Source organism: Chiloscyllium punctatum, chromosome 17 (genome assembly GCF_047496795.1).
Source record: "Chiloscyllium punctatum isolate Juve2018m chromosome 17, sChiPun1.3, whole genome shotgun sequence".
Taxonomy (NCBI): domain Eukaryota; kingdom Metazoa; phylum Chordata; class Chondrichthyes; order Orectolobiformes; family Hemiscylliidae; genus Chiloscyllium; species Chiloscyllium punctatum.
This window is the reverse complement of record NC_092755.1, coordinates 101,786,477-101,814,473: the sequence shown is the minus strand read 5'-3', so window position 1 is coordinate 101,814,473 and position 27,997 is coordinate 101,786,477. Positions and strand designations below refer to the sequence as shown.

Here is a 27,997-nt window from a genome sequence, read left to right as displayed (position 1 = left end):
GTTCGAAATTAGTGATTCGCCATTTAATGCATTCTAAGGTGGACAGACATTGTGTAATCATTTTTACTGATTTTGAAGGAATTGTTTCATGGAAACTGCTTTGAGAATTCTCTACAGTCATTAATTTAATCTTTAAAATTGCTTCCATGTGTTGCAAATTACTTGAATGCTGCACTCTTGTGGCTCAGTGGTAGTATCCCTACCTCTTGACCAGGAGGAACGGGTTCACGTCCCACCTATTCCAGTGGTGTGTAATAACATCATTGAATGGGTCGACGAGAAAAATAGGTAAAACAGCATTGTTGAGGCTATAAAATTGTTGAGGGTGTAAGCTGTAGTAAATGTTAAGTCTGTTTCAGAAATTGAAAAGAAGCTACGATATGTATAAAATTTGCTGGCCAGTTAACATCTGATGGTATTAACTTTCAAAATATTCATTCATTTCTGTCCTTCAGATGCTAACAGAGCAGCTGTGCATTTCCCTCATTAACTGCCCACCACCTCGAGAACACTTCTTTTCACTGATGTCATTGCCTGTTTTATGTTTGGTCTCATTATATCAGCAGTAAAAATGTAATGGTAGTACATGAAGAAATAAGTTTGGTGATGGATTTTGATAGTAGATATCTGTTTATATTTCCATGTGCTCTTAAATTATGAGGTATAAAAAAGTGAACACTTGTATTACATGGTGGGGATCACAGTGTAACATGCTAAGATTCTGATTCTGAGAGGTTGGTTTGATATTTTTCCATATTTTATTACAATATATACATCCACTCACATCCTTTACAGCATGCTGGTGTATGCTCAAGGGCGTTATTGTTGAATAGCTAATTAATGAAAGTTTTTTTGTTGGGTAGAAATGTGCAGCTTGTTTCCTGTGTATGATTTATTTTATAAATTGGCCTGTATTTTTAAAAAAATCTGACTTAAGTTGCATTCCATGATTTTACATGTTTAAAAAATTACGAAGCCAATACTACTATTTAAATGGAATCCAAACTATCCTAAAACTATTATAAAACTCGATCTCCAACTGTACAAATGGGATGTGTAAATTATTTATTATAACATGGTCTTCACTTCAGTTATTGATCAAATCAGTTAAAATATTCTGCAATTCAGTTAAAATTCAATAAATTTTGAATTGGTGACCATGTTTTCGAAATTGGTTTTAGTGTGTATGGCAATAAAAGCCAAAGTTGGAAAATAACTCCAAGTTGAATCAGAATGTTATGGAAAAGAGAAATTCTAACTTTATGCAAGCTTGTTCAGAATGTAACTTGTTTTGAAAAATACAATTAGGACTTTTTTTCCTGAACATCTTGTTTTCAGCTCTGAATAAAATCTCACCCATAAGTAAACAGTACTGTAAAGGAGCTGTCTGGGTAATGTGTAGCTGAGACAGTATATTACACACACAATCAGCTGAGCTAGCAATTTACATTGTTGCTGTAACATCGAACAAATTGGGCCGTGACAGGCTGAAGCTGGACACTGGATAAAGACAACTTGAACTTTCATGTTTGCAGCTACTAGTTTAATTTTGGAATAGCCACACTTAATTGGGATTAATTACTCAGTTACCCAAAGATAGATTCAGAAAAGATATTTTGCATCCATGTATGTATTATCTATGTACAAAGTGTTGCTTACAGTATTTCATAAATTCTGCCATTAGCTTAGTTTGGAATTACACCAGTTAGCATAATACTAAGTTCTATAGAACTGAGTTAAAAATCACATAACACCAGGTATTAGTCCAACAGATTTAATTGGAAGCACTAGCTTTCACCTGATGAAGGAGCGGCGCTCCAAATGCTAGTGTTTCCAATTAAACCTGTTGGACTATAACCTAGTGTTGTGTGATTTTTAACTTTCTACACCCCAGTCCAACACCGGCATCTCCAAATCATGACTATAGAACTGAAGGTTTGATAGTTTGATCTAAAGTTTTGTAACTGATCCTGACCTTGACATCAATGGGACACTACTTATCTCCATATCACTCAGCTAGGAAAAGTAGTAAGGTCAAATGACCATTTCAGATTTGTGTCCAATGATATCCCTTAAAATTGGGTGATTTCTTTTTGCCAGAGACAGCAGCAGTTATAGTTATAATTGCCAAATCCACAATACTTTTTAGGCTCACATGAAGACGAGGTTACTAAGAGGTTTCATGAGTTACAAAAAGGACTCTGCAATGGTTCTGCAACTCAGCATGTCATCACCTGCAAAGTAAGGGGGAGCAACCTTAGGAAACCTACCAAACTCAAATCGATGTATGATGGGCATTACCAGGCAACAGTCAGTAATAAGGATCATCAAAGATGTGAATAGCAGTAGGAAAACTGAAAATGCACCGTAGAGAAGTTTATCATTCAAAAATAATTTGTACAAAATGTCTTGTCTATCAACCAAGTCAGAAATTTGATTCATTTCACATGTATGGCCAATTCTTGTCAATTTGGAGATGCATAATTTTTCATGCATTTGTATTGTTCTTGAGAGCATCTGTCTGCTGTTTTTCTTCAGTGCATTAACCTGAACTTTATTGTTGGATGATTTGAACTTTTTTAGCTCAAAAATACTTCACATTAATAGGACTGGATAGTAATTGGATAGCAATCAATCTAGTGGGTGGCAAGGTTATGATTTTCTTGGGCTGATGCCAAAGTGTTTAGGAAACTCTGATCATCTCAGAGCACAGCTCATTAGCGAGGGTGTGGGTGTCATCATATTGCAATGAAAAAAGTGTAGGTATTGGTTTGCAAATGTTGCTCAATCTGAAGGGACATAACAAAGTTAGAGCTAGGTCAGTAAAGAGTAAAATAAGGAACCATTTTTCCTTAGAAAAGACAGTGAAAATCTGGTTACTGTTCTTTCTAAAGATTAAGTACCAGATCATTTGAATTTTTCAAGACAGAGAATTGTTTTTCTTTTTGTTGTAAAAGGTGTTTTAGGGACCTCCAGAGAAGAAAAAACAGTCAACATTGAGGTCACGGTTTAACCATGATATTGTTAACTAATATGACATATTTCAGGGTCTGAATTACCCCATCCTCCCCTCGGTATGTTTCTTCCTTGGGATGAACTTTTGCTTTACCATCTAAATTACCCCCCAAAACACCTGCCATTGTTGCTACTTTGTCTTGTCTATTAGGCTTCCCTTTCAGTCAACTCTGGCAAGCAACTTCCTCATGTCTTTGCAGTTACCTTTACTCTATTGTAATATTGTTATATCTGATTCCACTTTCTCCCTTTCAAACTGCAGGGTGAGTTCTATCCTGTTATGGCCACTGCCCCTTCAGGGTTTCTTGAACTTAACCTCCATAATCAAATCTGCCTCATTACACATCAACTCCAGAATTATGTGTTCTTTAGTGGGCTCTACTGTGCCTCTACATGTAAAATATTGCTATTTCATAGCAAATTGAAAGGGAAGATTCCTCAACAGAAGTGAATGTGAGAGATAAGATATGAACAGGTGCAGTCTATTGAGCCTGCCCTGCCATTCAACAATTGAGTAATTGAACATTTCAACGCCTTTTGCCCAGTACATCAGCAAGAATCTCCCAGCCCTCTGGTGGTAAAGAATTTTGAAGGTACACTGAGTAAAAGCAAATTCTCTTCATCTTGGACCTAGATGACAACCACTTTATTTTTAAAATGTTCCCTCAGTTCTAGATTCCCTAATTAGGGGAAACTTCTTACCTGCATCTAGCCTGTCTATCCCTTATGTAATTGCTAAGTTTCAGTGAGATTACTTCCCATTTTTTAAATCTCTCAACCATACAGGCCAAGTCTGTGGAATCTCTTTCCATAGGACAGTCCACTATCCTCAGAACAAGTCTGATGAACATTTGCTGCACTCCCTGTATGGCAGTAATATCCTTCCTGAGGTGATGAGACCAAACCTAAGCACAGATTTCCAGGTGAGAAAGCTCCAATATAATTAAAACAAGACTTCACTACTACTGTACTCTTGTGCTAAAGGCTAACGTAAGATGCTGAGGGTTGGCCAGTGGTGATATTAATTCTTAGCTTGTATTGTGGATACTTACATGGATACAAAGTCTAGATTCAAAGGTCTCATCTGCATAAACACTACTGCATTTTGTTTTTACCATGCATTGCAAAATTGATACATTTCCAGTCGCTTATTAGATTTTGGAAAAGATGGGAATGCGTGTGCTCAACTTGGAAAGGTGTAGGATTTGTTTTATTTCAATATACCTATATAATCCAAATTTCAAAGTTGTTTTTGTATCAGAATAAGCCTCTTAAAAAAGCATTTTTTTGGTTTAGTTTGCATAGATTGAAGGTTAAAATATTAAATGAACTGCTTGTTTGCTATTCTGCTGATCAGTAAGAGCTAGTGTTGGGAACTGGAGATAATACTGACAATAGATCCTAAAAATAGAATTAAGAATTTAAAACTGGTCAATTTTGGACAGTTAATTGGTTCCTCAATTTGACTCCAGTTGTGCAAATCAATGCAAGTACTGAGGATCACCCACTAATCTATCAACTTGACATTTTTATAATTGCTAATTGCTGTTCGATAAGGATAGTCTCCTGCAGAATGAATTTCTGAACCTTATTTTTACATTGAGCCTTTTAGTCAGATTTAAATTCACTTCACCTTTCTTCTCTTTCAAATCCATCATAAAAACTAAGTTCCAGCTGTCAAGTGTCTTGTATGAAAGTTCACACTGGATATCTGGCCATTGCTTCACAGATTTAGGTAACATTCTTTCAAAAGGAAAGGGCACTGGTTCAACTTCAACCATGTAACACTTCATTTATCAAAACCAGTATCAAAACAAAGCATCGATAGCTGATATAATGCATTGAAGTTAGTTGTTATTGAGGCATCCACTAACTTACTGCTGAAGCTATTGATCATGAATTGCAAGCTAGAGATGATTGTCCTTTCATAAAGATTTTTAAAAAGCTTCAAGTATTTACTTGATACAATTCACCCAAAATTGGTCAAACCAATTCTAAAGTTTAAGATTTTCCTGGAGCAAATAATATCCAAAGGAAATCAGGTTCCCACCAATGTTTTTGCTATTTTTAAAGAAAAATTGCACAGGAAACCAGCCTCACTCATATGACTAGTCATATCCCCAAATTGAATTGTCACTATGTATGCTTATTGGTGGTTTGCAGACCTTTGGGTAGACGTTTAAAACAGTTTATTTCATGGGTACTAATAAGCAACTTCTTGGGGAAAAAAAAGAGATTAAGCATGTAATTTCCTCAAATTGACAGCACCAAAGAAATTGGTAAATGATACAATACAGTGTTTGTCATTTTCAGTTATTTAAACTAAGGTTACTCACAAATGGTAGACTACCTATTGATTAAAAACGCTTACCTCTTGTCATGAAAGTATTTTTAGTTATTTTACAGCCGCACCAGGTCACCACTCTTGAATACATGAAATTATTTTTGTAAATCTTTTCTCAAATCCATTCCAGAACACTTGATTGCACTGTTGCCTGGAAGATTTAGGTTTGATGCTTATGCATGTTAGTATGATCAAAAAATTCAAGTCTGTAAACTAACAACTTAGGTAAAAATTTGTTCCCAAATTGTCGGTTTTACTCTTAGTGTAAATAATTTATCCCTAAATCAGATAGATTTCTCAGATAATGGTTCAAGAATATGCTTGGTATTTCTGGTTTAGTTCCTTGTTGGGGTGTTGCTTTGAATTTTTTTTTATCTGTTAGAAAATGAGTGCAGCAGCATTTGTAGTTCTCTCTCCAACCTGCATTCCAACTGAGTGCTCCACTGTGCGCTTGTGTCTGCAGGATTTATCTTTGTGTATTCACAGTTCATATCTCCTATTTACCCAAATGTTATGTAAAGCATATTATCATATGAATTTCTAGATTTGAAGTATTAATTGTCCCCTTTTTGCGTCCCCTTTTTGCATCCCCTCTCCCATTCCAGTAAATGATATTCCCTTGAAGACCTTTCGGTTCTGAATACTTTTAATATAATGGATCAAATATGAACAGATCAAATATGAACAGTTCAAATTAATGGGGTTTATTTTGTCTTTAAAGGAAACAAAATATATGCAAGTTGCAAGAATTGTTTTGGTTGTAATATGCAATGGTATTGTAATTACATACTAAACAAATCTACAAAGATGTTATTATATACAGTGGCTAGAAATCTTCTACTGTGGATTTTTGTCAAGAATGCAATTGTGTTTGCAATCATGGCAAGGTTTTGTGGGGGGGAAGAAACCACACAATACAGTTCTGACTGGCTATTATTTATTGCCCTAAAGCGAAATAACAGTTGTTTCCTGCTGCTATAGATAATGGACATAATATAACTCAGGCTTAAGTGCTCCATTTAATTCTGGTTTACATTAACCCTGATAATCTTATGCATTTACGAAGTCCCATAATACTGTGGTGGACATTGAAATGATTTGATTGAATGTTGAGTGGATTATGAAAACATGCCAGATTCTCTCTCTCACATTTTTCTGGTTTACCAGGCTACAAGTGCATTGGATGCAGAAAGTGAGCACCTCGTACAAGAGGCCATTGATCGGGTTATGCAAGAGAGAACGGTTTTGGTAATTGCACACAGGCTTTCAACTGTAAGAAATGCCTCTAAGGTAAGTTGAGAAACTATTTTAGTTTTAGGGGTGAGGGGAGATCTATTCTTTTTCAAAAACTCTGTAGTCCTGTCGATTACTGCACTCTAAGAGACCATCTTTCGGTTGTGAATTAATTGAGAAATTAAATATGGCTTTCATGTCATATAAATGAGAATCTAAAATATTAACTGACTTTCAAAAAAGAATGGTGAAGCTGCTCAAGATGCTGTATTCAGAAATTTTACAATGCAGCAGACCTTTTTGGCCAGTTGAATTTGTGCCAACTTTCTGAAAAAGCTATTTGCTCAGTTCAGTTCACCTACTCATTTTCTTTTTAAATATATATCAACTTTTGTAGACATAAGGATTCTGCTTCCAGTTTCAGTAGATTATTTCATTTCCTAAGAAAACAGCGCTTTTTTAAATTTAAGATCTAGAGAATCTGGGTGAGATGAAGAGAAGTCTTTTTTACTTAGCAACTTGTTGCAATCTGAAGTGCACCACTGAAAGAGTGAAGGGCGCTGATGCAGCATTAAGTTTCATAAGGGAATTCAATATCAACTTGAAGAAGGAATAAATTAGAGAACCATGGGGAACGAGCAGAAGATTGAGACTATAGTTCTTTCAAAAGTTAGGTTATATGATTTTAACCTTTGTTATTCAGTCACTTTAAAAAATACATCTCTAAAATGGCTGTTATTTTGATTACCTCTGTCAGGCTCTCTGTTAATCTTCTTTGTTATAAGAATTTGCAACTATGCTGCATTTTCTCTTATCTATTATAATAATAGTGTTTTGTACCTGAATCATCTAAGTGCAGCTTATCTGCACGTTCTTTTCCTATCTTTTCTGTTTTCTAAAATATAAATTTTCAAAATAGAGGTTTAACTATTTGTCCATCCACTTTTCAAGATTTTGTGGTATCTGAACTCCCAAATCTTTTGGTTGCTCTACACCTTTTCCAGTTTTACCAATTAATATTTGTGGTCGGATTCCTCCTCCCTACTTCAAATTACTCCACATTAAATATTCTCTGATATCTGCCTGCCCTCTTCCACTGCAAAACTATTTTGTTATTTTGGGAACAGTGTATTCAGGTAAAGAAAGCAAGCTGAAACTCAGAATTCTACATTCATTTTGTGGATAATCATTTGTATCGCCAAATAAAAGAATGGTTTCGATGCTGGCACAGCAGATTCTTTTCTGTACCTTTTTTTAAAAGCACAATAGAAACTTGGCAAGCATTATTTCTTTTTTAATAAACAAAATTAATCTTGAAACAGACTAAACAAACTGACGAATATGATAGAAAGCATATGCACTCTGCAGGGATCCTCTTGATTTCATTCCCTAGAGTGTGGCCAAGTTACTCTTTATCATGGTAAATGTATACCTTCATGATTCTATCATGGGGGTTGGGGGTGTCCTTAAAATTTAGTGCAATCTTTTGTAATCTTTTAATTGCAAGAAGTATACATGGACATCTGTTTTGCAATCATTTGCCCATCTTTCAATATATTTTCCAAGACCAACTCATGATTCTCATACAGAATAGTCCTTTTAAGTAAGAGTCTTTCTTGCTGAATATTAAATATTCAGCCTCCAGGGTCATCATGAGAAGAGTTTACCAGCAGCTGTCTGCTCTGTATATTGAAATCAAGGTCTTGGATCTGCTTATGCCCTCATCCTAAGATCTAGACACTTCTGTTGGAGGCAGACGTGAAATATCATCTCTCTGGGAGGAAATAACAGATGATGCTTAGATCAAAACACCCTTGAACCATTAAATCTTTCACTTTGAAGAGTTTATATTGATTGAGCCTTCAGTTATATTGAAGGAGAACTTCACAGTGTTCGCTATTAAAAGAAATGGACAATTTCTTACATTGGTCATGTGATTAAAAAGGTGCCTTGAAGTGGGAGAGGTGCTTCTCTTCAATGCTACGTGTTATCAACTTTGATTTCAAAGAGGAATTCCACTGAAAAAATTCAAGTAACTCTTCGGAAAATGCCTACTAGTAATTATTGTATTTCCAAGGCATTATGACTCATGCAACATTTTGCAGTTTCAGCACCATACCACTTGATCGTGAATGGTATAGCTGCAACTAGACCAATCAGGCTTTCTTTTATCCTATCACATTATATTCCATTTTGGAGCAATGTTGTTTCCAGCCCCAAACACCATTGGCTGTTTGCTTGGGTATGTTCCTTTAGGTTCATTGCTATCTTCACCTCTAGACTTGTACGTCCAAGTAGGATCCACTTGACAGTAATCAAGAGTGAGAACTATGGTGAATTCTTTCTTCGTTGCTCTAGGATGGTGACTTTAAACATAGCATCAAACGCTGCTTAATTTGAATGTCCCAGACCTGAGACTTTTACAAGCATTACTTGGGCTACTTAATTCTACTCTAATGTTATATGTTTCCATCTCATCTATGGAAACCCTCTTCCCTACCTCCCCTAATCATTTCCTAGATATCCTGTTCCATTGCATCTTCCACAAATTTCACTTCACCCAGTACCATGCTGTTGATGTCCTAACATGCAACAAGACTCATTTACCCTTCTGTTCTCTGACTACTTTGAGCGTACTTTCTTTAAAATCTCATCTTTGTTTTTAAGCTCCTGTTTTGCCAAACTGTTCCAATCTGTGTAGCAATCTATAACACTCAAGTCCTTCTGCTTCTCCAGTTCTGGCATTTTCTATGTTCCACTATTGGTAAATTTGTTTTCCGATGCCTCGGCCCTAAACTTGAAATATTCCTTCTTTTCTACCTTTGGTCCTGCCTTTAAGATGACTTTGAAGACTCACCTTTGACACTTTGATATCTGTCCTAATATCTCTTTCTCATCCTGTGTCACATTTTGTTAGATCACTCTGGTGAATTGCCTTGCAATGCTTATTACTTTATATGTGACTATTTAAATATAAGTCCTTTATAAAGAAAAATGCTTTAAGTGTATGACAGCATGGTCATATACTGTTCAGACTTGTACATATTTAATTTTTAAATTGCTAAATCAAAATCCTGGAATTCACTACCTATTCTGGAGTACTGTCACTGTATAAACTGCAATAATCTAAGAAGTGATGTTGCCAGGAATAGAGGGTTTGAGGTATAAAAATAGACCGGAAAGCTTGGGACGTCTCTCGCTGGAGCATTAGAGGTTTATGGGGTGACCTTTTTGAGATTTATAAGGGGCATAGATAAAGTGAATGGCAAGGGTCTTTTTCCTAGGGTGGGGGAGTTCACAACCAGGTGGCATATTTTTAAGGTGCGAAGACAAATATTTAAAAAAGACACGAGGGACATCTTATTTACGTGGAGAGTGGTTCGTGTGTGGAACAAACTGCTAGAGGAAGTGGTGAATGCAATTCCAGTTACAACATTTAAGAGACATTTCGATAAGTGCATGAACAGGAAAGGTTTGGAGGGATATGGGCCAATTGCAGATGGTGGGACTACTTTAGTTGGGAACATGGTTGGCATGGACTGGTTGGGCCAAAGGGCCTGTTTCCATGCTGTACAACTCTGAGGTGACTCACATTCTCTTTGAAGTGAAGTAGGGATGGATTATAACTACTCGTCTAGTTACCAATGCCCATATCCAGAGAATTTGTTTAGCTTTCACTTTAGATTTAGAGCCAATATGCAAAAATATTTCTTTAGAACTGCTGGATCATTGCCTCGAAGATTGCTTAAAGGCAGAATATTTGGCTCTTTTTTTTAAAAAAAATGTGCTAGGGACTGTAATATGAAAGCAGGCAAAAGATACTGATTGTACAAGCCCTGAACTGAGTTTTAGTACTCGGGCAGCGGTTATAATCACTGTCGTGCATCTGCAAGACAGAGGCTTACATGGATAGCACCTATAGGGAGGTAGACACAGTGCAGATTAGAAGCATACAGGCAGAGGGTGAATAGGTGAGTACCAGGCAGTCTAAGAAAACCAGGTAGGTAGTGCAGGATTTCCCTGAGTCTACTGTGCTTGTTAATTGTTATTCCATTTTAAAAACTGCTGGAAAGCAATGGTACCTCTAGAGTGCACAAGAGCCAAGTCCATGGCACCAGAGGTGATTGAGCTACAGAAGGGAAGAGGAAGAAGCATGGAAGTACAGGAGTTATAGACAAGGGATCAGACACTTTCCAGTAGTGGTAAATATGACTCCAGGATAGTGTGTTGCCTTCCTTGTGCCAGGGTCAAGGATATCACTGAGCAGATGCCAAATATCCTTTTGATGGAGGAGCTATCAATCAGAAGTTGTGGTTTGCATTGGTACCAACAGATGGTTAGGAAGAGGTATGGGGCCCTGATGGCAGATTTTAGGATGTTAAGATGGAAATTAAAAGTAGGACTTCGAGAACAATGATCTCAGGATTACTCCCAGTGCCATGTGCTGGTGAGTGTAAGAGCAGAAGGATCGAATGATTTGAATAAAAGGCTGGGGAACTGGAGGGAGGGTTTCAGATTTCTGGGGAAGATGGGACCTGTACATACTGGATGGGTTACACCTTACCAAGGCTGGGATTGATATCCTTGCAGGGAGATTTGCTAAAGCTGTTGGGGTGGGATTAAACCAACTTTTCAGGAAGATTGGAACCTCAGGGTAACCCATATTGGAAGGAAAAAAAAAGCCTTAATGACACAAATTAGAAAAGCTGCTGAGGCAACTCTAGGGAATTCAGCCCAGCATTGAGGATGTTTTGAATGCAGAATGATGTTAACACTTCAAGGGAAACTTGCCCTGAACGCATGCAGTAATTGCAACAGGGTAGATGATCTAAAGGCACAGGGATATGAATATGGTCTAACTACCATTACAGAAGAATGTTGCATGGTAACAAGAAGGAAAATAAGTTGGAGTTGTGCTGATGCTACGAAATGGGATTGATGCATGAGAAGGAGAATATCTCAGATTGGAAGAACAATCTGTGGAATCTGTTTGTGTTGGAGCTGACAAACAGCAAGGGACAGCAGAGGTTGGTTGAAGTTATTGGTAGGCCACCAAATAATTGTGGTAATGTGGAGCATCCATATTAATCTGGAGAAGACAAAAGTATATAGCATGGGTAACATGGTCATTATAGATACCAGCAATCTGCATATAGACTGAGTAAAACCAACTGAGCACAAAGTATGGAGGACAAGTTTCTGAAAGTGTGTTAGGGATGGTTTTCTGGAGCAGTATGTTAAGCCAATGGAGGATGTGCTATTTTAAATCAAATATAATTAAAAAGGGCTAATTAACAATCTAGTTGAAATAATCTTTAGGGATGAGTAACCACAAAATGATAATGTTTTATGATATTGAAAATGCAGTTCATTCTGAAGCCAATGTCTTAAATTTGAATGAGGCACAAATTAGCTGAGGTGGATTGTGAAAATACATTAAAGGGCATAACTGTACATACACAATGAGTAGTGTTTAAAGTAGCTACTTTAAAGCCTGCAAGGTCCAAAACCCTAAGGTCAATCAACCATGCCTAAGAAGGGAAGTTTAAGATTGTGTAAGTTTAAAAGAAAATGCTAACAAAGTTGCTGGAAATAGCAAAAGTTCTGAGGATTTTTGAGTAAGGAAGGCTGTTGAATACAACAAAGGAAGACCAAAAAGCTGATAAAGAGAATAGAATATGAATACAATCTAACAAAGAACATAAAAGCAGACTGTTACAGCTTCTAGATGTATGTAAAAAGGAACTGTTTGGTTAAAATAAATGAATGTCCATTAATGATAGCGTCAGCAGACTTGATAGTGGTGAGTGGAGAAATGGCAGAGAAGCTAAATGATCATTTTAAATATATTTTCATTGAGCAAGATAACAAAGTTCCTTGATTTAGGTATTCAATTTGGAGATTTCGAGAAGTTGAAGAAAATTAGCATTGGTAAGAAATTTGTACAGGAGAAATTAATGGGACTGAAAGATAATAAATCGCTAGGACTTGATGATCTTCATTGCAGAGTGTTGAAAGAAGCAGCGTTAGATAGTTGGTGCATTGTGATTATCTTGCAAAGTTCAGTAAATTAGAGTCATAGAGTTGAACAGCACGGAAACAGACCCTTCGTCCAACTCATCCATGCTGGCCATATATCCTAAAGTGGTTTAGTCCCATTTGTCAGCATGTAGCCCATATCCTTATAAATTCTTTCTATCCAGACTCCTTTTTAAGTTGTATTTCTGCCCATCTCCTCCACTTCCTCTAGCAGTCTGATCCATACACACACCACCATCTCCGTGAAAAAGTTGTCAATCAGGTGCCTTTTAAATCTTCCTCTCTTGCCTTAAACCTGTGCTCTCTAGTTTTGGACTCTCCTACCTGGTGAAAAAGACCTTGGCTGTTCACCCTGTCTATGCCCCTCATGATTTTCTAAACCTCTATAAGGTCACCCCTCACCTTCTGATGCTCCAGAGGGGGAAAAAAAACCCTTTGCTCAAACCTTCCAATCTGGGAAACACTCTTCTAAATCTTTGCTGGACCCAAGTTTAACAACATCTTTCCTAGAACAGGTATTCTAAAGGTGTCCTGTACAGCTGCAACATGACTTCTCAACTTCTATACTCAATGAAAGCAAGTGTGCCAAACACCACCTTCACCATTCTGTCTACCTGTGATTCCATTTTCAAAGAACAATACACCTGCACCCCTAGATATCTTTGTTCAGCTACACTCACCGGGACCTCACCAAGTGTATAAGTTGTGCCCTGATTTGCCTTACCAAAATGTAATACATCACATTTTTCTAAATTAAATTCCATCTGCTACTACTCAGGCCATTGGCCCAGCTGATCAAGGTCCTATTGTACTCTGAAGTAATCATTACTGTCCACTACACCACTAATTTTGGTGTCATTTACAAACTTACTAACCATTCCTCCTATATTTGCATCCAAATCATTCACATAAATGATGAAAAGCAATATGCCCTGCACTGATTCTTGTGGCACACCACTGGTCACAAGAATCCAGTCTGAAAGTCAACCCTTCATCACCATCCTCTGTTGTCTCCCTTTAAACCAATTTTGTGTCCAATTGGCTAGTTCCCCCAGATCTCCTCTTAACCAATCTACCACGCAGAGCCTTCTCAAACACCTTACTGAAGTACATTTGGTCAATATCTACCATTCTGCCGCCTTCAATCTTCTTTGTCACTTCTTCAAAAACTCAAATCAAGTTAGTGAGTCACAATTTCCTGTGCACAAAGCCATGTTGACTATCCCTAATCAGTCCTTGCCTTCCCCAATACATGTAAATCCTGTCCCTCAGAATTCCTTCCAATAACAGCCACTGCGGACTTCAGGATTGTGGTCTATAGTTCCCTGGCTTTTTCTTACCACCTTTCTTAAATAATAATACCACGTTAATCAACCTCCAGTCTTCTGCACCTCACCCATGGCTACCAGTGATCAACCAGAAATTACTTCCCTAGCTTCCACCAAGTTCTAGGATATGACTGATCAGGTCCCAGGGATTTATCTACTTCTATGCCTTTTAAGACATCCAGCACCATTACTTCTGTAATATAGACAGTTTTCAAGATATAGCAGAAAGTGAATACTGCAGATCCTGGAGATCAGAGTTGAGAGTGTGGTGCTGGAAAAGCACAGCAAGTTAGGCCACATTGGAGGAGCAGGAGAATTGATGTTTCGGGCATAAGCCTTTCATCAGGATTCCCAAAATGTTGATTCTCCTGCTACTGTTCCACACTCGGATGGCTTTGTTGGCCTTTTAAGGGGACTTATTATCGCCCGAGTTACTCTTTTGCACTTAATGTATTTGTAGAATCTCTTTAAATTTTCCTTAACCCTGTTGGCCAAAGCAATCCCATGTCCCCTTTTTTGCCCTCCTGATTTCCCTCCTATTGCACTTTATACTTCTCTGGAGATTCATATGATCCCAGCTGTCTATACCTAATGCTATGGCTCCTCTATTTTTTGCCTCCATTTTCTAGTCACCAGTATTCCCTACACGTGCCAATCTTGTCCTTCACACTAATAGGAACATATTGTTTCTGAACACTCAATCTCATTTTTGAAGGCCTCCCACTTTCCAATCATCCCTTTACCTGTGAATAGCCAGTCCAAATCAATTTTTGAATGTTCTTGCCTAATACTGTCAAATTTGGCCTTCTCCAATTTAAACTTTAACTTTTAGATCAAGTGTATCCTTTTTCATACCTATTTTAAAACTAATAGAATCAACATCACTGGTCCCAAAGTGCTCCCCCACTGACACCTCAATCACTTGGCCTGCCTTATTTCCCAAGAAAAGATCAAGTTTTCTTCTTTCTCTAGAGGTACATCCACATATTGAATAAGAAAATGTTCCTGTATATACTTAACAAATTCCCCTTTAACACTATGGCAGTCCAGTCTATGTTTGGAAAGTTAGGAACGTCTGTCTGTGTGCCTGACTAAAGAGTCCCTTCACGATCGATTGCTTGGAACCTAATTTCCCCCCCATTTCTTGAACGATTTCTCTGAGTTGGAAGATAGCAGATGTCACCCCACAATTTAAGGCAGCATGAGAGAAAACTGGGAACTACAGACCTGTTAGCCTTACATCAGTAGTAAGGAAAATGCTATAAAGGATGAGATAAATAAACAACTGTTTTGATATTGGTCCATTTAGGCCTATCAGCATGCATTTCTGCATGGGAACTCATGATTGATAAACTGTTGGAGTTTTTTTTTGAAGATGTTACTAACAAAATGGATAAAGGTGAGCTCATGGATGTAGTTAACTTAGATTTTCAGAAATTCTTTGATTCTTTGACCAGAAGTCTGGTTAGAAAGGTAATGCACATGGGAAAATAGGTCATGTCTTGGCATGGATTAATGACCCCCTAACAGGGAGAAAAAAGAAGTGTCTGGATTAAATAGGTCACTGTCACGTTGCAGGGTACGGCTAATGGGGTACCACAAGGATCTGTACTTGGGCCTCTGCTGTTCATGTTATATATCAATGATTTGGAAGTTGTGCTGAGATGTCTTATTTCCATATTTGCAGATGATACAAAGCTAAATGGAAATATGTGTCATGGGGAATATGAAAAGTGGCTTCAGGAAGATTTGGACAGGTTTATTGAATGGCCAATGAATATGATAATTGGAATATAATATGGAAAATGTGAGGTTGCAATGTATTTCTTAAATAATAAGAGTTTGGAAAGTGTAGCTGTAAAAAGGGATCTAGGTGTCCTTAGTTATAAGTTACTAAAGCTAATCTGCAGGTTCAGCAAGCTATTAGATAGCTAATGGAATATTAGGTTTTCAGGAAAAGAGTAGTAAAGCCTTGATTCAGTTGTGTAGGAGCTCTATTAGATTGCACTTGAGTGCAGATTGGATCTCTTTATCTCAGAAGAAATGATTACCAGAGAGGCTATTCAACAAAGGTTCACTACATTTGTATCTGGAATGGCAGAACAATCTTATGAAGAGATTTTGGGCACACTGGGCCTGTATTCACTCGAGTTTCAAAGGACGAGAGGTGATCACCTTGAAATCTCCAAAATATTTGTAAGGTTAGATGTAGATAAGATTCCCTGGTTGGAGAGTCTAAAACCAGGGGTCAGAATTTAAAAATGTGGGGTTGCCATTTGGTTCGGAGATGAAGATAAATTATTTTGCTTAGAGGATTGTGAACTTTTTGGAATTGTCTAACGAAGAAACCTTTGGAGATTCAGTCTTTTGAGTACATTTAACAGACAGATTAGATTTCTAATTACCGGTATCCTACTGAGTTATGGGATGGAGGGAGTAAAAGACATTCAATATTTGATCAGCTACAATTCTACTAAATTAGCCTATTCTAGTTCCTATGTTCGTAGAAGAGGTGTACTTGCAGGAGGTGAACAAATATGCTGAAAGGGCTTCTTTTAGAAGTACAAAACTATAGAAAGATAGAAACATGTAATCGGTTTAGCATGGGGAGGAAGTCTCATTTGGAGAAACAAATTCACTGAATTGCTGTAAATTGGGGATAACTAGAAAAATGTCAAAATAATGGATCCACATGTTCTCACCACCTGGCACTTTTCCCAGAGCCAGCTTCAGAATGTTGACTGTAATCTATGCCTCCACAACAAGAAACCAGTTGCATTATTATGGAGGGAATTAGTATATATTTTTGAAAGGCTGTGAAACTGGATTGAACTGATGTGTCTGTAGCTTGTTTACTCTTAGGAGGTGAGAATAGAGTGGGAAGTTAGAGCACATGTGCAGTGGTTTAAAGGACACTATGGCTATCCTCAAGACATCTGCAGGCATTGCTGCCAGTCCTATCAACCTATGATACCTCCACTGTGTGTTGTTGTCTCCTTCACCAGTCATGACAGCTGTACATAGTTTTGCCAGTGGGTTTGCTAGCTGTCCTTCACTTCAGATGCTCTGTTTGACCTTCCACATTTTCAGGATGCCTGGTGTGTCTACTTGGATGGCAGACCCTTTTTAATTATTTCCCTCTGGAAAGTTTACAGATGCTGTTCTATCAGATGCATCTGGGCCTACGATTGGAAATCATCTGAATGTCAGACCTATGACTTGAATGAGAAAATTCAGTCAATGATATCCAGTCAAAGCTGGTTCTTGGAGAGTTGATAGAAGATTTCTCCATCGTTAGTAAATGCAGACTATTTGGAGATAAGTAGACTCAAATGAAGCGATTAGCAATACTCCTTAAATCAGAGATAAGTGACGCTGCCTGAAGATTAAGATGGAAATCATTTTAATGAGTTTCTAATGTTTCACTGAGGGGCAAGAGTTAATTTAGAAATCTAAAATTTGTCATATCATGAAAATTGGAGCATGGATAATTACATTATTTAATTCAAAGTATGTGACCTTTTGAGAATCTGAATTATTCTTTAGTGATTTAAGAAAAACGTCTGAATCTACTACAGTTTCAACAATATTCCAATTCCATATTTCATGTAGAACTATACAAAGTTCAACATTTGTACATCTACAGAAATTCTTCTTATTTGAAAGCATGCCTATGTTTTAAGCCTAGAAAGGTATTGTTTTAAAAAAATACGACTTGCTCATGGTAAATCCAGCAAAAAAAGACTGAATACCTAATTGTTGAGCATCAGTATCCCTATGAAATTTAAATCAAAATGATCCAGCATATGTAAAGGAAGATCAAATGAAATGTGAAGTAAATGTATAATGTCTGCCAGTTTAACTTTACTTACCATCTAGTGGGAGTCAAAGCTACTATTTAGTTTATCCTTTCTTTGTTAAAATAACCCAAGTCAAATTGAGCACTGCCAAACATACTGAAACCACTGCCTGAGTTGCTGGAAATGATTACTATCGTACTATTTCCTGTTCCTCGGTACTTTAAGAGCTGGGCCATGCAATTCCTAATTAAACTTCCTCAAAGCAAAACTGTACAGAAATTATGCCAAGCTACACGCTAATAAGCATAGTGTGGCATTTTCCGTAAAAAGGTGTTGGTGAGAATTTAGATTCATGCTGGCAATACTGCATTTTTTCCCCCCAAAATTCCAGAATAAGTAAGGATTACATGATTTAACAAATGTTTTAGCAGATTTGGATCAAACTCAAGACCAGTCTCCTCTTAGCCACCCCATTGTTTCAGAAAATGAACATGATCTGAACTACCCTCTGAAGATTTGTCAAGCACAATATTTGTAATTTGGATGAGACATTTACTCAAAGCACCTTCTGATCTTTAAAGTGAACAATAAAGATCCCATGGCAACATTAAAAGGGGTGAAGAGAGAGTTCACACAATATCCTGGTCAGCGTTTGTTCATTTGCCATGATCACCAAAAGCAGATTATTTTTAAATAATTGCATTGCTGTTGGTGAGATGTTATTAAATTTAAATTTTCTGCCACCATTCTGGACATTGAATCAGTAACTATACTACATCAAAATCTCTTTGTAGCTATGAAAAAATTGCAATAATCTAAAGTAGTGAAGTATGCTATATAAATGAAAACTTTTTATTCATTCTTTACAGGATGTCAGTTGAAAAATTTGGATATTTCACAAACCATGTGATTTCCCTATTCTTTGTCTCTCGCACATCTTTGACATTTTAAAGCCATGAGTATTCCAGGTTGTGTCTTTAAAGCAGTCCACTCCATAATTAAAGTGTTAGAACAATGTAATTTTAAAAAGGCATTAAACTTAGAGTAATACTGACTAATGTTCTGTAATCAAGCTCTTGATTTCATACAATTTTGGTCAGCTTATGATTGTTTTGCTGCCAACAAGCAATTCTTTTTAACATAACTAGTACTCAGTAAAATGTTCCAGTGTCCAATTATTACTGCTGACTAAATGCTATTAAAAGCACATGAATTGATCCAAATTGGAAGCATTGTACTAGGCAAGTTTCTTCTGAACATTTGGCTGAGAGAAGAATTAAAGCTAACTCGTCTGTGCTGATAGGAATTGAATGATAATAATGCTACCTTGAATTTTATTTGATTCCTGAAGAAGGGCTTATGTCCGAAACGTCAATTCTCCTGCTCCTTGGATGCTGCCTGACCTGCTGCGCTTTTCCAGCAACACATGTTTCAGCTCTGATCACCAGCATCTGCAGTCCTCACTTTCTCCTCGTTGAATTTTATTTGCTAGAGTTCAAAGTTACTAATACGTTTAAGAAAAACAAGATAAACTCTAATGTGAGAACTCCCAACAATTTAACTTGAGTGCAATTTTGACTGTTTTAAGTAAATCTGTAATGCCAGCTGCCAGATTGTAAAGCTGTAATCCCAAAATTGTTAAATTTCCTATTTTGAAAATATGCAGCACTAATAAGCACTGAAAAGTCCACCTGAAAGAATTCCTGTTAATTATTTGGAGCTATTGTAATTGTGGCTCAGTTTCTGAACTTTTTACTGAACTGTATCAGTTTTCAAAAATCAAACTGATCAAAGAAGAAAAATTCTGATGGACATCCCAGAAATCATAAATATATGCACAAAAATGGAAAGAAGATGACTGGTATTATATATCTGTTTCAATGTGCTATAGAAGTCTGGAAGTAAGATAGCTAGAACCACGTTTTTAACTGCTACACAAAACTGAAAGGTGTGAAAGTTAAAACTTTTGTTGGCAATAATTGAACTGTGAAGTTTAATTTCTTTACTTAGTAGAAGCAGATGCCTGCATTAGTGTTTAAAATAAGTCTCCAAGCTAACAGCATGTTTTATAAATCCTGGCAACTAATGGGGCCCTTGAGGTTCATGTCTGTCACCTCATAGTTTACTGTTGAATACGACAGCACTGTGAGACCAATTTCAACATAAAAACAAGAACTTCCAACTGCCTTTAAACTTAATTCAGTATTTTTAGAACTTGTGTGTCTATGTGAGCACATTTCTATAAGTTAGTCTAATACCTGGGAATGTTAGAAGAATGACATAATCAGGAAGATTTTACAGGAAGTCATAAATGACATCTGAGCCCTGTAATTATGTAACAACCTTTAAACCATGTATCTGCTGCTTAAATAATGGATGGCTTTGGGCCCTTCTATACTGGAGTTTGAGGAGAAGTCGATCAATGGAAAATTGAGACCACAGTCTGCTCTTCTCAATTCTCCAGTGCAAAATGAAATTTATTAATATTTGGCATTTATAGCTCCTCTTAAGAAACATTTTCTTCAGTTTCTGGTCCTTTGCAGCTTTAAATCCAGCTGGCACAGCAGCCGAGAAAACGGTAAAGGTAGTAATTGGCTATCCTTGGTGTTCTTGCTCAGACTTGTCGATTCTGAACTGGAAAGTTAAGTGTTAAACCATTTTAGGGAATACATTTTATAATACTGTTCCTGAGTGTGAAATAACCATCTGAGTTCAATCAGCTATTAATCATGCTCTTAAGGCTGTTTTACTATGGGTTTGCTATCGACAGCATCAGTGTTGGTAGCGAGTTTTGATTGTAAAAGTAGTGCTGCTTTAGAGAATGGTGGCAACTCCACACATCCTGGTGGTTTCCAGTGGAACATTAAACAGCAGTTCTACTCCTACTTGTAGTTTAACTCAATAGTACGAGTACTAAAGGCAGACATGACAACTAAATGTAATAGGCCTTACCACACTGAGCTGTGAGAAGTGTTTCAATTCTTATGAATGGAAACGCTCCAGTGATTCTTCAAGATGCATCTGTCTGAAGTTTTCCCTAACAAGTGGTAAAGTTCTATGGTGAGAAAGAATGTTTTTTTTTCTGAAATGACTGTGTCTACATATGTGCATACTTGTTTTAAGAATTTAAACTATCATGTCACTACACACTCCCCACCAATGGCCAAAGATGTACTGTACCAAGATGAATACTACTTTGATATGAAGGGATATTCTACTACTATACTGGGAGACATCAATGCTTCTTTATTAACTTCCACCCTAAATGATGTAAATTGGATGATATTAGCAGCAACACCAGACTGTTGGCAAAGTGAACTCTCACTGTTTATATCTGATTAAAGAGTGTAATCACAAATTTTTCTGAATAACCTTGAGAGCGGCACAGTGGCTCATTGCTGCCTCTCAGTGCCAGGCATCCAGGCTCAATTCCAGCCTCAGATGACTGTGTGGTGTTTACATGATCTCCCCATGTCTGCATGGGTTTCTTCTGGGTGCTCCAGTTTCCTCCCATATTCCCCAGATGAGCAGGCTAGTGGATTAACCATGCTAAATTGCTCATAGTGTCCAGGTGGATTAGTCATGGAAATGCAGGGTTACAGGAATAGGCCAAAGAGGTGAGTTGAATGGGATGCTGTTCAGAGGGTTAGTGTGGACTCGATGGACTAAATGGCCTGTTTCCACGCACTCTGCATTCTATTTAAGTAAAACCTCACTCTCACACCTTTCGTCCATTCTACTTTTGTCAGCCATCAGATACTGTCTCTTTCCCCAGGCATAGAGTGAAAAGAAGCCGATTCACTTCTTCAACCTCCTAAGTATTTGGTCAATAACATTCCCTGGCACACTAATATCCTGCAGGCTTGTTTAGAGCTTTAATTTTAACTTAGATCAGCATTTTAATATCTGCTATCTTGTACCTGAAAAATTAGATTAGATTAGATTACTTAGTGTGGAAACAGGCCCTTCGGCCCAACAAGTCCACACCGACCCGCTGAAGCGTAACCCACCCATTCCCGTTCATTTACCCCTTTACCTAACACTACGGGCAATTTCGCATGGCCAATTCACCTGACGTGCACATCTTTGGACTGTGGGAGGAAACCGGAGCATCCGGAGGAAACCCACGCAAACATGGGGAGAATGTGCAAACTCCACACAGTCAGTCGCCTGAGTCGGGAATTGAACCCGGATCTCTGGCGCTGTGAGGCAGCAGTGCTAACCACTGTGCCACCATGCCGCCCCCATGTAGCAATAGCTTTAATTTGACATCCTTTAGAAGTTTAGATGTAGTGAATTTTTATTTGACTGTACTAAAATGCCTGCATACAATGCTTTCATACTTCATTTGCACATCTCTCTTGATTGCGATAAGCTAAAAGGATACTTTGATTAATAGAAACTGAAAGTGTGCTGCTAGATTTCTTATCAATATTACATTTTTTAAAATGAGTTTCAACTATGATGCTGTGAGTGCAAAACTAGTACAAAACAAGATCACCTTGAGTACTGGTTCATTCTGGTAGCCCTATACTTCACAAATATGGCAAAAGTTATGATCCAGCCCCAGTTTCGAATGTATGAGTGAAATATTACACTTTGTACTGCACAAGCTTTTTTCAGACAATTATCTGGACTTCTGTTAGAAGCTTACTAACAATTGTCAACTTTACTTTGTCCATCTGTTCTCATTTAGTCCTTACCATTGTATTGATCTGCTTTAAGTTCACTGCTTTCGAGTTTCTTTTTTATGATTCTGTACTTGTGCACCTCCAATTGGAGAGATTGTTCATCAAAACCTTCATCAATTCCTATCTCAAATATACACATTACAATCCTGGTAGTTAGAATTTTTTTCCTCATAGCTCTGAAATTTACTGATGTGATGTGGTGAGCCTATTTCATAATAAATACCATCTTTGGAGAAAAGCTGTATGCAAAGGTAGCAAGAATGGGATACTTATTGTGAAATGAAACATGTTGAACACGTTCTGCTTCTCCTCCTTTCTGAATGCCAAGGATCTTTACATTATTCCAAGAGTCCTCTTTATTCAAGTTGTTGATCTTAAAGCAAGCTCTTGATCTCTTTCTGGAAATGACCTCGTTTTCCAGGCTAATTAAAAGCTTGGTTCGAAAACACAATAATTGACTTTGAGAAATTGAACTCGTTTTCTTTATGCTCCTTAATATTTATTCATTTCAGATGTCTTCTAAATGAAGATCATTAATCTGAAAAGCAAAATCTCTTCCATCTTTTGAATTATATTTGGAATTAAGGGTCTAAACAGTGACCATGAATCCATTATTGATTGTTCGAAAAACGCATCTAGTTCACTAATTTCCTATAGGCAAGGAAACTTGCCATCCTTACCTGGTTTGGCCTACACGTGACTCCAGGCACACAGCAATGTGGGTCACTCTTAACTGCCATTTGTGCGGTTAGGCATGAGCATAAATGGTGGCCTAGGCAGCAATGATTTCATCCTGTGAATGAACTTGTTAAAAATTATCTGATTTCACCCACTGTGGCAATCATATTGACAGTAAGATTCCATATCTCTTGATAAAGAAGGGCTATATTAGCCAATTTTGCTGCTACCCTGATAACTATTTATTAAGTCCTGTTGGAACTGCATTTCATGCATCAGCACTTGTGTATTTCCATAGCTAGTGTATCTCCTGAATAGCCGTGTCTGATGAATAGCCAAGTCTGAGGAACTTGCAGTTAAGGAACTGGAACCCCGTCATCAGTTTGGTGACTATGGAAAGAGAAAAGAGAAAATATTGTTTTCCCTCAAAAGTCACTCAAAGTTAAGTATAAGACCTCCAATGAAGGTCAAAGCTTGCTCCACCATCTGTGAAACAATTTTTCGCAATTACAACCTCATCGTAACATTCAGTGTTGTAACAATGTGACTTTTCCATTTTCCATAGCAATAGTCCTTCAGAATCAGGCTTCCAAATTATGGCCTATGAGGAAGTGAATTGAAAGTTACCAGCACTTGCAGTCATTTACTGCAAGCAGTCCAAAGATGTGCAGGTTAGGTGAATTGGCCATGCTAAATTGCCCGTAGTGATAGGTGCACTAGTTAGGGTGGGTTGCTCTTTGGAGGGTCGGTGTGGACTTGTTGGACTGAAGGGCCTGTTTCCTTGCTGTAGGGAATCTAAATCTAAAAATTGTTAAGTTTATTCTTCTTTAATAGGTATGAAAACATGAGAATTCTCCATCTCTTGCCCTGCCCAATCTCTTCGTAACTGTCCCATCTTAATTGGTTTTTATTGCAATGCCCAACTCGAGTTAAGGCCCATAGTGCAGGACACCATGAAGAAAAGGAAGAAGAATAATGGTGAGGTAAATCAGGAGCTATTGATGTAACTGGGAGCTATTGATTAGGTGATATCAAGTATGAATTTGTTTTGTAGCTTATACACAGCAAGAAGCAGCAAAGGCGTGGGAAATAAGGATATTTTGCCATTTAAAGGTCATGGGAAAGGTTTGATAAGTCGAATTTTGAAGTTTTAATTCTCATTGAAGATGAAGGAAGCATATCCTACATAAGTATTGGTAGTTATTAGAAAAAGAGAACAGTCCGAAGTTCTGATAAAATAAGCATACAAGAATAACTTGAGGAAGATGTGAGGGAATTTAGAAATGAAAGAAGAGAAAAGGTTTGTATTGAAAGTAGGCCTTTCATTATATCTAGCACAGGAGCTTGAGAGAAATACTTTGGGCCAGATTTGCAAAATTGCCCATTCCAGTTTCTTGTGCATTGATAGGAGTGGTTTTTTTTCTCTCTCTTTCTCTCCTTGAAGTACATAGAACATAGAACAGTACAGCACAGAACAGGCCCTTCAGCCCACGATGTTGTGCTGACCACTGATCCTCATGTATGCACCCTTGTTGTTGAGATATACAGTATGCTGTATTGTTACTGCTTTTATGTAGATCTCTGTTGTTTGTATAGTTTTCTGGCTGCTGAACCTAACTAGCAAAGCATGATTTTGTTGCCCTGAAGTGCTGACCTTTTTCTATCACAGGAGTAGACACAGAAACAATCCATTACAAACCGATTTGAAATGTTCCTGAGTTGGATGACAAAGTTGGCCTTAAGTTCCTTCCAGTATTTGAATAAAGTAGAATATGGAGTTTATTTAATATTTTAGGCCCTTTAACAAAGATAAGTTAGTTGAACAAGTGCAATATATGATGGAAGTGATTTACAAACAGACCCTGTGCAAAATAACGGTACTCAGTGGGAAATATTAATATCAAAAACAGCCTCATCCTTTTGTTGTCTAGGTTGTTCTGCATATGTTCAGCAGAAGGAAATGGGAGTTCTACTATTTTTTATCTATTATCCCTCATGCTCCTCCTTGAGAAAATAGATTGATAGAATAAGCTATATGTGATAAATTAGAGACACATGCAATAGAGTGTTTGATGCCAGCTGTAATATCTTTCTTATGCAGTGAACATCTTTTTTTATTAAATCAGTAAGCATAAATACACTACATATTCTTCCAACTGTTGGCATAAATTGTGCCTGATATTAAACAAAAACAAGACTAACCAAAAAGGTTGATCCTACGTAATGACAGATGGTTTTACTGAAACTTTGAAGTAATTTTTGTATCACAGATTTGTTTTCAAAAATAATGTGTTCATAATCAAAAGTATGAAGAGTTTACACAAATAATTTTTACTTGCCATGTTTTTCTTTACTAAGGTGATTGTTGTTGACCATGGAAGGATAGTGGAATGTGGTACCCATAACAGCCTTTTAGAGAAGGGAGGAATCTACAAGAAATTAGTGTTTCATCAACTGACCGCAGGCTCAATAGAGTTTGGAGGTGATTTCCAGGAAAGTGTCTCTTTGAATGGTACGCAGACAAGAGACACCACAATCCCCGAGAGAATACTGGAGCCCCACAGCTGCTAATGAGGAGTGGGATGAATTGTGTTGGACATGCAGGGAAGTTGTCAAAAATGTCATTTAGTGAATAATAAACAAATGAAATTCATGTGACAAGTATTGTTTGTAACTAAGCTTCCCTTGACCATTTGTAAATTGCTTGATTGTAATTTTACATGCATTCAGTTATTAATTTCCATCTTAAATCTGAAACATGGAGGCTTGCCATGGAGTTTGTTGGCTGCTAGCTATCTGGACTAAATCAGTTTCAAACCACATTTGCAATAATGCTGCACTGAAAAGTATTTCTGTCTCCCATACGTAAACTCTTGTTGTCAGCCACCTCATGCAATGTGTCTTAGAATAAAATGGGAAACCTGAATTATTCTTATGTGGAAATCCAATTTACATTGAATGACTGAATGTAAGTTGCTTTCTTGTTTGCTCTAATTTAGGGGTGTTACATGTCTGAACTGATCACTACATTTGATATCATTATCCAAACATAATCTTGATAGAGATGGGTGTAAAGTAGTGCTGCAAATCACAAGGTAGTTGTGCAGTTGTAGTGAAGCTCACTGTCTACGTTGAGCTTGCAAGCAATTGCTATAAATTGTAATTGTACATTTTTTGAAACAAAACTTGTTTTGAAAGAAATTAAGAATTAGTGTAAAGCACCTAAAGAGATATTGAAACTATCTAGATTTTGGGATTTGTTTTCTCTTTCTCAGTTATTGCACCCTACTCAGTACCAATCTACGGGCTTCAGCCACCATTTGGCACTATGGACATGTGCGTTTATGATGATTGTCAGCAGCCTACTCAATTATCACAGATGAACTGATGCTGTCCATAATTCCAACACAGATCACTATATAATGATTAAAGAGCAGACCCCTCATCACTAGCAATTGTCCCTAATCTAAGATTCATTGTAGTGCCCTTATCACTATGGCATCAGAGATCGATCAAGTCAGTACATAACCAAGAATCAATTGACCTGATCTGTACAGTTTAGCGACTCAGTTGATAGGTTCACTGAGTTATCCCTCATTTTATTATAGTTGAGCTGTGCTTATGTGGTACTGTTAGTCTTTCTAGTGAAAAGTTGTTTGAATTACTTAAACAATTGGGTCCAACTATTTAGCAAAATACATTAAAACCTAGAAGTAGTAGTTTTTAATAAATTATAAATTTTAATTTGGATATTGGAAAAAATTGTAGAAATAATTTGTAATGTGTTATGATATCTAAACTAACTGATCATTTAGCACTAAATTATCTTAACCAAGTTGCACTCCTCTGTATTGAATTTTCTTGCTGATTATATAGTATGAATTGTCTGTTTCCAATGCTTTCTCAGAGTTGGGGACGAACCTCACATCATGATGAGTGTCTGATATAATCTTAATTAATATTTAGATCAAGAAAACATTTTAAAAGTTAAATAGTGAGTATTGTGTGAGATTATATGATATGCACTTTATATATAAAATGCAAATCTGTGTTGGTATGGTGCTAGTTTTAAATTTTAGCAAATGAAGTTGGTAAATGAGTAACCATAAATGTGTGATATTGAAGAATATATTATAATAAATTTTCACTAATATATGAAATGTCTACAGAGTTGTTTGAAAATTGGTTGTAAGTTGTTGAATTTAATGGCAATAGAGTTAGTCGTTTACACAAAATTCTTCGTTCGCAAGTAGTGTTAGCCTGACATCTCCATTTGAAGGAAATTTATTTGAATTTATACTAAGACTTGTAAGGATTGTGACTGTATCTACTTTAAAGGTGTTATGAGTTAATTGTGTAAACCTACCTGAGAATTGCATTTTTTTTGCTCTAACTCCAAGTATATTCTGGACTTGTACATTTAAAATTCTAGGTGTTTTATTCTTTCATCTGCCACATCCTTTTAGTTTTTCACATCATTGCTCCCAATGTTTGTAAGTCTGATATCGTTATCATATGTCAAGGTTAAAAATCATTTCCAGTCCCTGGTCCTGTTCTGCAATTCGTAAATACCTCTGGTATTGTAATCTGCTTAAATCTCCCATCTCGCCCAAAAAATGAAGGGATAGTAATCCACAGAAACATCAATGGCCTGCCTGTTAGAACTGGTATGGTTTTAAAATGTACATAGCAATATTTAAGTGTACTAAATTTCTCTCTCAATACTTCTTTTGAATATGGAATTAACCTGAAAGAATGCATTTGGCAGAGTCGACATGTTACCTTGCTCTCTGCAGGTTTCACATTTTTCCCTGTGTTGTGCAGTAAAAGCTAAACATGAGTAATATTCAGGACATTTGACGCAGTCGT

At 37.0% G+C, this 27,997-nt stretch overlaps 1 protein-coding gene across 1 annotated transcript in view; it reads left to right on the top strand.

Annotated features, from left to right (window-relative positions):
* The window catches only part of LOC140488188 (ABC transporter B family member 1-like), a 191,611-nt gene extending 164,323 nt beyond the window's left edge, over positions 1 to 27,288 (top strand). Inside the window, exons 19-20 of the mRNA XM_072588074.1 lie at positions 6,527 to 6,649; positions 25,487 to 27,288. Of these exons, the coding sequence (XP_072444175.1) occupies positions 6,527 to 6,649; positions 25,487 to 25,699 (336 nt within the window). The 3' untranslated portion in view covers positions 25,700 to 27,288. The remainder of the gene's footprint in view (positions 1 to 6,526; positions 6,650 to 25,486) is intronic.
* The last annotated feature ends 709 nt before the right edge of the window (positions 27,289 to 27,997 follow it).